The sequence below is a fragment of the Gavialis gangeticus genome, unplaced genomic scaffold (assembly GCF_001723915.1).
Source record: "Gavialis gangeticus isolate Ggan-Ray unplaced genomic scaffold, GavGan_comp1, whole genome shotgun sequence".
NCBI classification, from domain to species: Eukaryota; Metazoa; Chordata; order Crocodylia; family Gavialidae; genus Gavialis; species Gavialis gangeticus.
In genome coordinates this window covers 169,669,960-169,680,457 of record NW_017728992.1, presented here as the reverse complement: position 1 = coordinate 169,680,457, position 10,498 = coordinate 169,669,960, and the positions used below count along the sequence as shown (strand labels likewise).

Sequence of the window (10,498 nt, the reverse complement as noted above, 5' to 3'; positions counted from 1 at the left end):
GCTGTGCGAAGCTTTGGGAGCTGATTCAGTTTGGAGGACATTCAGCCCGATTTGGCGGCCAAATCTCCAAATCTGAATCAAATCGGGAGACCAGTAAAAGAGTCCAAATCAATTTGAAGCTCTCTGAATTGATTTAGAAAAGATTTGGACAGCTTCAGAGATTTAGGCAGTCTCCACTCACTGCTGCAGGGAGCTGGACCCAGACCCCGTGCCAATAAGTAGGGGGTGGGGGGACCACCGCCAGGCCCCATCCCCTGCCTGCTCCCCCAACCCCTCTGAGTGGCCCCTGACCTCTGCCCACTCTGCCAGTCCTGTCAATGGCTGCCCCACCTGGCCCCAGCATCCTGGTGCTTTAGAGAAAAAAAAAAGACTGACCAGCTGCTGCCAGGTGAGGGGGAATGATTCCCACTGCCCCCCACTTCCCTGCACTGTGTGAAGGGCTCTGCCATGAGCCCCTATCCCCCACCCACTTTCCCAGCCCCATCAATGGCTGCCCCACTCGGCCCTGTACTCAACAGCTGCCAGGGCTTCTGCGGGCTCGTGGCAGACCCTGCCCCATGCAGCATGGGGCAGTGGGGGGCAGCAGGGATCACTCCCTGTGCCTGGCAGCACCTGGTGAGTGCAGGGCTTAACTGGGGTTGGGTGAGGCAGCTATCGAATCACCAAGTTGAATCACTGTCCCCCAAATTGGCCAAATCCAAATCCGAAGCGAATACTAGCCACTTCGCACAGGCCTAATAAATACCGTTGGCAGTCTAGGCCTATGTGCTTTGGGAAAGTGGAAGTCTCTTCCATTTTGGCATTTTTTTCTTTGTTTCTGACCTGACTAGGCTATGTGTGATGAAAGAGATCTTGCACTGTGTTCTGCTAAATTAGTTGCCATTACTTTTCCCTATTTACATCATACTTCAGCAGTCCACACACTAGGTCAGATGATGCCTTTTCAGGAGAACGTTGAGAAGGAATTTCTTGTTCCATGGAATCACTAGTTTTAGGTCATAGAAGAACAGCACTTACTTTCAACTTAGTCTTAAATAATATACAGCCATCACCTTAAGATGTAAATTGCTCTAATCTAGTGATTCTCAAACAGGGTGCCATGGGGTACCTTGAGATCTTTTCAAGGGTGCCAGTGGTGCCACACAATGTTAGCACTGTTAGATGTCCAGACATGATTCACAAGATAAACCCAGAGATTTCAAATAGGAAGTCATAGTTTTCCAAAAATTCTGACCTGCTGTGACATTTCTGAGTTCTTTCATAGATTTCATAGATGTTAGGGCTGGAAGGGACCTTGAAGATCATCAAGTCCAGCCCCCTGCCCCAGGGGCAGGAAGTCAGCTGGGGTCAAAGGATCCCAGCAAGATAAGCATCCAAATGCTTCTTGAATGAGTCCAGAGTAGGTGCCTGCACCACCTCTGGGGGGAGTCTATTCCAGATCTTGGGGGTTCAGACAGTAAAGAAATTTTTTCTTATGTCCAGCCTAAAATGGTCTTGTAGGAGTTTATGATTATTGGTCCTTATTTTCCCTTGGGGCGCTCTGGCAAACAGACATTCTCCCAGATCCTGATGTACACCCCTTATATACTTTTAAATAGTCTCCAGGTCCCCCCGAGCCTGCGTTTTTCCAGGCTGAAAAGTCCCACGGCTCAGCCTCTCTTCATAAAACCTATTCTCTTGCCCTCTGATCATGTGCATGGCTCTCCTATGGACTCTCTCAAACTTCTCAACATCCTTGTTGAATTGTGGAGTCCAGAATTGGATTCAGTACTCCAGTTGTGGTCTCACCAAGGCTGAGTACAGCGGGAGGATGACTTCCTGAAATTTACTTGAGAAGCATCTATGGATGCAAGCCAGAGTATTGTTTGCTTTGCCAGCTGTGACATTGCATTGGTGGCTCATGTTCAGCTTGTGGTCAATCGTGACCCCCAAGTTTCTTTCAGCTGTGTTGCTAGCGAGTGTAGCACTGCCAAGCCTATAAGTATGCTGCAGGTTTTTTTCCCCAAGGTGGAGTACCTTACATTTATCAATATTGAACGTCATCAGGTTTGTATCCGCACACTTACTAAGTTTATCCAAGTCAGCCTTTATCATGAGAAAGAGAAAGACGTTCAAGAACAGCCCCAAGATTAAGTCAGCACAGAGCTGCTTCTTTATGCTTTAAGAGACTTGAAAAATGCATAATTGTAACAGAAATCTATGTCTCAAGAAAGAAATAATGATATAGAAGTCAGCAGTTATAATAATTAAATAGAAAAAAATCAGCATGACTGAAACCAGTAGTAATGACTGTAAGCTGTCAAATAAACTATAATAGGGGATTTGAAAAATATTTTAGTTACATTATTGGAAAATGAAACTGAGAAGTCTTAACTTCTGTTCTAAACATTAGAAGCAGCACTGTTAAACTATCACTTTTTGAGGGAATTTTTCATAATTTTTTAATATATACTTTTAAAATTATTATTTCTATTATTAAATATACATTTCATGCCTTCTACTTGGACAGTTATAGGGCCTGATCCTATTTCACCTGTTAAGGGTCTGAGTAGATGCAACCAACTTAAGTGATGCTGTTTTTCCCTGCTTGAGTCCCTGGAAAAAAAAAGGTTAACAAAAAGCTAAGTCAATTGGCTCTCCTCCTGCTGTGTTTTTGTCTTGGGCTAAGAAGATGGCATCTTACAATAGTTGTCACATGATATTATTGTTTTTTTTCAGGGACAAACAGGGTAGAATAGGATCACATTTAGGAGCCTAATAGGTAGAAGAGGGTCTGGTCAGTAGCAGTTATTTGTTGACTTAAAGGATAGTTGGTGTTCAGGGTACTGGTCACTGAAATCTGGAAGAAGTTTGCATCTGTAGAATACCATAGAGACATGTACACTAGTATGGAAATCAGGCATAGCATAAGAAAACATCTATAATAGCTGCTGAGATTCTGTTCAAATTGCAAGCTAATAGAAAGCATTTGGACCCTGTATGCAAAGATAGGTGACAGTAATATATATTGACTTATCCATTTTTTTCTCCAAATATAATGTTTCAGCTCTTTTTCTTTCCACAAATATTCAGTTAAAATTCAGTCTTGAAAAACTTGTCTCCCTTACCCTCCTAGAAATATCAGCAACTCAAAGATCACACTTATCTGAATTTTTATTCACCTATTTTAGTAAAGCCAAATAAAATTTCAATAATGCCTAAGGCAAAAAAAACCAAAATAAGATATCTGTTATAGCTTTATGCACTTGACAACATACTGTGTTTAGCCAATGTCCTTTATGGTTTGAATTAATCTTTAATACAGCAACAAGGAATTGAAAAAAAAATGAAAAAATGAGAAACTAAAGTTTAAAATCACACACATTTGTGGTAGATTTGGGGCAACTGTGGTATGTCAGACACCTGACAGACATTCAAGTAAAGACAGGATGAGATCTGATGTGGATTCCAAGCATGGCAGGAGGCCAAATGTGCATGGCAGGAGGCACAATTGTGGGATCTTGCATCAGGTCCCATTGTGCCATACTGCTGGTGGAGGGGCAGTCCAATCCTGGATTCCCCCTGCACAGGCAAGTAGCAAGCTTGGTACCCAGCCATAGAAGCACACCATGCACTTCCATAGCTGTGAGCCCTGTCAGCTAATCATATTGGCCAGGTATAGATGTTACACTTTTACCAATATAAGTGACTGTAAACTGGTCTATACCTGTAAAAGAACAGAAGTTTGGCACACACAGACTGGTTTAAAAATGGTGGAACCCAGTCTAAGATTTGCCTCGCCCCCACCAAAGAGTGAATATGTATTCTGTTTACTACTGATCTAAATTATGCTGCTTACAGTAACCTGTGTACCTTAGATCAATTCCACCTCAAGCTTTTTGAATGTTGAATCTAGTCATTTAAAGGTAATTAAAATTTCCTGTTTTACATTCTACTAAGTTTACCAGCTGACAGCATTATAGGTGCACCAACATATCAGTCCATATTGTATCAGCACTGTAAAAGGAAAATTGACATTATTGACAATTGGCTTTTTTGGCTGATGTGACTGATAATGTCATCAATAAATGCCACATGCATGCATGCAGATGCAGCATGCACACAGCCAGGAATGCAGCCCTGCAGCTTGGAGAGCAGTGTCCTGTTGGTAAGGTTTTTGGGGAAAAGGGTATCAAGGCCCCCCACTGTGAGGGAAGTAATGGGGCAGGAGCAGGTGCTGCCCGGGCAGGGCAGGATGTGGGATGAAGCCGTGGGTGGCTCATCTGGGGGACACAGGGCATGTAGCCCTGGGTGAAGCATGGGGACATATGTCCCCCAGATTTGTGTGTGGGTCAAGTGCAGGCTGCCTGCTGTGGGCTGCGCTGGTCTCTTCCTGGCTGGGGGTCAGGGCCAGGGCAGTGCTTGGGGAGATGGGGGTGGAGCAGGTGGTGGCAGCAGTACTGGGAGTGGGGACTACAGGGGAGGTACAGCAAATTTTGGGGTGGCTGTATCCCATCCCATAGCCCTCCCTCCCAATGCTGCTGCTGCCTGCCCTGCCTCTGCCTGCCCCAAGCACAGTCCTGGCCCAGCCTCCCTGCTAGGAAGAGGCTGATACGGCCCCTGGTCCCAGCCCACAGTGGGTAGCCTGCCCGTGCCCCGCGTACAAATCCAGGAGGCACATGTTCCCCATGACTCCCTTGGAGGTGCGCATAGTGGCAGAAGCCACCCCCACACACACACCCTCCAAATGAGCCACCCATGCCTCTGTCCCACACGTCACCCCCCCGCAGTTAGGCAGTGCCTTTTCCTTTCCCTGTCCCTGCCCCAGCCCTACTCCACTCCCTCCATCACCATGAGGGCCTCAATCTGTGCTCCCCATGGGTCTTTCCCCCCACAGACTTACTGGCTGGACGCTGTCCTCTAAGCTGCAGGGCTGCACATTGGTAACCAGATTGATATCTGCCGATATGGCTGGTTAATCATTGGCTGGTTAATTATTGGCCATCGGTATCGGCCAAAAAAAATCTTTATTGGTGTACCCCTAGGCCGCATCTCTTTTATACTGCGTTTGCTAGTTTGTTGCTTTACAAGTATTTTCATTTTGAGATATTTTTTAACAGAGATCTATTATCTCTTATTTAGGATGCAGAATAGAAAACTGTGACTCCTGCTTTAGCAGAGACTTTTGTACCAAATGCAAAGCTGGCTTCTATTTGCACCGAGGCCGTTGTTTTGGAGGATGCCCAGCTGGATTTGCAGCATTAGAGGAAACAATGGAATGTGTGGGTGAGTGTCTGAGCACAACTTGACAATACAAGCAACTCATTTTAATATCTGTGTCCTTATGGAAGACCTGTTGAACTTATTCTGCATTTTTCAGTCAGTTACCCTATTAATTGGGACTAACATTTCTAAAAGTCTTGTGCTAACATCTTGAGCAGATGTTAAGGGGAGCAAGTTCAAATAATTTTTTTTTCATTTAATGCAGGGGCAGGCAATTATACGGGCCCGTGGGGTACATAGAGACTGCCTGCCCTGCTGGTCCTCCCTGCCATTGCCCACAGCAGCTGAGCACACAGCCCTGGCCCTGGTCTTGGCCTGCCCCACACTTGCTTTGGACTCGCCATGGTTGGAGTGGACCAGTTTCAGACTAGCTGGGACCTATGTGCACAGCCCCGACCCCGGCCTGCCCCACACCTGCTTTGAACTGTCCACCCATGCTGAGCAGCAGTGGCAGCCAGGCAGAAGCTGCTGCTGGGCACAGGGGAAAAGCGGCCACCTCCCCTTCACTGCAGCTGGGGCCTTCTTGTTGCAGCTGCCCAGAACCCACACCTGGGCTGCCCTGCGGCTCCTTTCCATTGCCCCACTGGGCAACGCAGAGACAACACTGATGACAGCAATGACAGCAGCAAAGAGGAGCTGTAGGGCAGCTAGTAAAATATATTGGGCTGAATCTCTAGTTCAGTTTTGAATTTACTTTGGAAAAGAAAAAAGTCCCAGGTTAAACCACCATCTGAGTATTTTCAGTGGAAATGTTAGTTTTACAAAACTGAAACAGCCATAGTCAGTGTAAAACTCAGTGTAAAACTGAGACAGCATTACCAAGACCCACTCTTGAGTCTCACAGTGTATGACATTTTTTTCTTGAAGCCCCAGATTGTGGAGTCATATCATGTGAAACTCAGTTTTCATTTTTAAAAAGTACATTTCTAACCTTGACGACTGAGAGAGAAAGTTTGAAACAAGAACCACAGTAATGGTTCATCAAACTAATAAAGTAAATGAGCACAGGTTTTGTTTTTTTTAAAATATGTCTTATACCTTATGGGGGGCCTAACTGGTTAACAATGTTACTATATTAATGCCTTTGTGTGTATCAGCTTAAAAATAGGATTCTTAAAGACTGAAAACTATTACAGAATCTCCCCCTAGATACCAGCTGAGTTCTGGTTCTATTGTGCACTTAAAATGTTGCAATTTACCCTGCAAATCCATCACACTCATAAAATGCTACTGTGTTTTCTTTTTTCTAGTTATTTCCAACTTACCTTGATTCTTTAATTAATTCATAAATTTTGCTGTTCACCTTAAGACCGTATGAAAAACACTTGACATACCTAATGGTATAAATCCTGTCTATCTAACTAGACTTAAAAATTGAGATGGGCTTAATATCCAAGTTTAAGGAGAAGTACCGATTTAAAATGTTCTTGCAGGTATCATAATTTCAAAGAATGAACTCATTCTTTTCAAGAGAAAATTGTTAAAAGCCATGGAAATAATGAAATACCAAAGAACCTATGTATAACTAGTTAGTTGCTTTTGTTTGCAGTAGGATACCAGAAGTTTCTGTCACAATTGTCTTGTAAAATTCCACAATTACATAATAACCTCAGATTTCACCTAATAATAAAGTTTACAAACAATGATTTTATAATTTAATACCAATGCTCTTTAGAATTACCTTAGACACTGGAAGAGAGACAGATGTAGACAAAAGCACTAATTTGTGACATGTTTTGCTTCATTAGAGGGCTGTGAAGTGAGTCAGTGGAGTGAATGGGGAACTTGCAGCAGAAATAACAAAACATGTGGATTTAAATGGGGTCTGGAAACAAGAACAAGGCAAATTGTGAAAAAGCCAGCAAAAGACACAATACCTTGCCCAACCATTGCAGAGTCTAGAAGATGTAAAATGGCAATGAGGCACTGTCCAGGAGGTAAGAACACTTCATATCAAAAAATGTTTGAGCTTTTTTCCAACTTCAGTCCAGTTTATCATTTGAAAAGTAGATATGTATAGGTCAGACTGAAGGGAAAATCTCGTACCTACCTTGTACAATTATGCAAAGCCAAAAAAGCACTAGATCTATTCCTGTCCTATTGCACACAGGGAGTGCCTGTGTAGAGGGCTCAGCATGGGCATGCTTTGGGATGGGGTGGTGAGTGAAATGACAACACATCCAGGGGAGCTGAATTGTATGAGTCCACTGGTTAAAAATCCATTATGGAAGACACACAGGAAGTGATAGATGCTACCAATTTTTACACTGCAATTACAATTGTGAAGTAGCTGATTAAATGCTCCACAGGTTTCAGGAAAACCCTGTTCTTATATCCTTCTAGGGGAACACCCCAGAAGAGAATATATTTTGCTTTACAGCCTTATTACTTTATAGTTTTTGTTCCTGTCTTAAAACACAGAGCATAGGGGAATAATGATAGACTGTCACAAACTAAATGTACAATAGGATGTTCTATATAAGCAAAGAGCAACATTAATGAATAAACAAGCACCACTAGCCTGTTCACTCTGCGACCAGTTTTCATTTACATTGAAGCCATAAAAAAACAGGCAATGTAAAAAGGCTTGAAAGTATCTTTTTATTATCTCTGTCTTTATAAGACAGTATAAAGAGGTCTTCATGTAAATGAGAATCAGGCCGTTTGCATACTTCATTGTTATTTATTGGGTTCTTCAGTGAGTATCTGAAGGCTGAGTAAAAATAATAAAGGAAAATGAAAGTAGATAAAGAGGTGAAGTAAATATGCCTTCATATTTACTTATAAATACTTTAAACCAGGGACTGTCCAGACAGGGTTGATTAAGATTTGATGCATCTGTGGTTGCTCCATGGTATTCATGAGTGCCTTAGCACTTAAGTGATACTATAGTATTTCAGAAAAATTAAATATGTGTCTATAATGTATTGGAGCCAAACTCATTTGCTGTCTGTCATCAGTTTGCAGGTAGGTAAACTGTTATCTAGAGATCCAGCTCACAGATCAGCTCTCTCTTCTTTGTTTTCCTTCTTTAAAACAAGTTATTACAGCCTTTCCCTTATTAAGTGATGCCCATATTCTTCAACCACATTTCTAATGGGTTCCTTCAATATGTGACCAGAAAAGTTGATGTAGGCAAATACAAAAGTTCTATCCAACATTAAAGGCTTACTGTGGTCTTCCACAACTGTGAAGCATCATTGTAACTGCAATATCACTAGCTAGCTGCTTGTAGCTAATAAACCTTCGCACATGATGAAGATACTTGCATTTGGCATCTGAATCTTGGGTTTAAATGTAAATCCTGCATGTTCCTGAAGGTGATTGTTGTTGTTGACCTGCTAGAATCGTGCCAAGAGTTTAATGCTTCCCTCCTTGCTTAGAAAGTCATGGAGGAGAGCCTTTTTGGTGGCATTTTCTGTATCCAGCTGAGTTCCCTTCTAGCATGGCTCTCTCAGCAGTCACAAAGTGGTTCAGTCTCTCCACCTCAGAGCTGAAACTTACTCTGCAGTATGTTACAATTGAATGATTTTCGCAATGTTGGGCTAAAATCCCTTTGCTTTATCACATTTCAGTATGTTAATAACTTATCTCATTGGTCACCAGATATATTCATTCTGGTTTTGTTAAGCATTTCCAGAGGCAAGAAGGTTATCCATGGAACATCCAATCAAGATAAAAGATTTAGTGCACTTTATAAATCTAGCACTACCCTAATGTTACACATTTCCTAATTGAATTTTTAACTTGGGAGAAAAAAGGAAACTGTAAGAGAAGCAATATTTAGTGTCCTGAAGCACCATAATCCTAGTAAATATCTGTTGAGAGGCTATGGCAATAAAATCTTTCTCCCTAATGTTCTCTGTATATGAACTCAGAGCAACATGTGGGATATGTATTAGATTATATAAGCGAAGACGGTTGTAGATGGATTAAACTGAGAACAGGAAATAAGGATATTTTTAGTGGAATAGGGTCAAGTAAATGTGCTTTTGACATATGCTTTCTATTTCTGTACATTTTGTTTACATTTTAGTTACTATTTATGTGGTCTACATTATATACGAACACTTCAGAAGCAGTTTTTATATGAATTTTCCTTCTCCTTGCAGATACATTTAACCTTCCTATTCACTGTGTTACTTCCATATTTATCAGAATTGAGATGCTACTCATCTCATCCATCTGTAGGGCGCTGCAATAAATTTAGTTTATGAAGTGAAACTCTTCATCTCTTCCTCTGTCTTTGTAGAGTTCTACAGATACAGAGTGGAATGCAAGCACAACATGATTTCACGCAGATATGTTTCTTTCCCGCCAAAATGAGTAAAACACTTTAAAGTTGGATGACATTCTAGTGACTTCAAATTTGGTACTCGACAGTATTTTCTTATTGTCAGGATTAGTATATTAAATGGTTATTTCCAGTTGGACATGTCACATTTGTATTTCTGGTAATGTTATTTATATTACCCCATTGCATGGGTGTAACATGACTGATTTGAGGAGTCAGAAATTGGAAAGATGACTTGGATCATTTAGCCCATCCTCTTGCCAATTCAGGGCTCTTCTCTATCACAAATTTTCTACTCTTTCATCCAGTCTATTTTTGAAAAGTTTCAAGTAATGGAAATTGCTGGGCAGAATGATTATACAGGGTAATGCATCTTACAGTCTGGAAGTTTCCCCTCTAATTCAGCATAAACAATCCTTTTCTTTCTGTCACTCCTACTTATGCTCCCTTCATATACCCCCATATATTATTCCTTTATTTTTCTGGTGTTTATACGCTTCAGGTATTTGTAGGATATGTTCTCATTATTGCTTAAACAAGCTGTACATCTCTAGGGGTCAACCCTCCCCCCCCAGCACACATGTCAGAGTGCGGCACACAAAGGCGTTTTGCTTGGTACATGTGCCTTGGGGTGGATGGTGGAGGAGCCACAAAGGGTCTGATACTTGTTGTGGCAATGCAGGCCTGGCCCCTTCCTATCATCCACCTTGAGGTGCACATGCACCCACTATGAGTAAAGAGCTGGGCCAGGTCTCTGCAGATCCCAGTGCAGCTGCTTACAGCCTCCCTACTGCCTCCTGTGAGTAGTCCAGGTTGCATGGTGGGCAGCAGGGCCTGCCCAGGGCTTGGGCTGATTGTGGCAGGCAGCCAGGAGGCTGCAAGCAGTCTGTGGAGTCCCAGCCCAGCTTGTTGCTGGTGGCAGGTACATGCACACCATGGGGT

At 42.5% G+C, this 10,498-nt stretch overlaps 1 protein-coding gene across 1 annotated transcript in view; it reads left to right on the top strand.

Annotated features, from left to right (window-relative positions):
* Positions 1-10,498, top strand: part of RSPO2 (R-spondin 2) — a 267,477-nt gene that overhangs the window by 145,410 nt on the left and 111,569 nt on the right. Inside the window, exons 3-4 of the mRNA XM_019528069.1 lie at positions 5,122-5,265; positions 7,011-7,199. Of these exons, the coding sequence (XP_019383614.1) occupies positions 5,122-5,265; positions 7,011-7,199 (333 nt within the window). The remainder of the gene's footprint in view (positions 1-5,121; positions 5,266-7,010; positions 7,200-10,498) is intronic.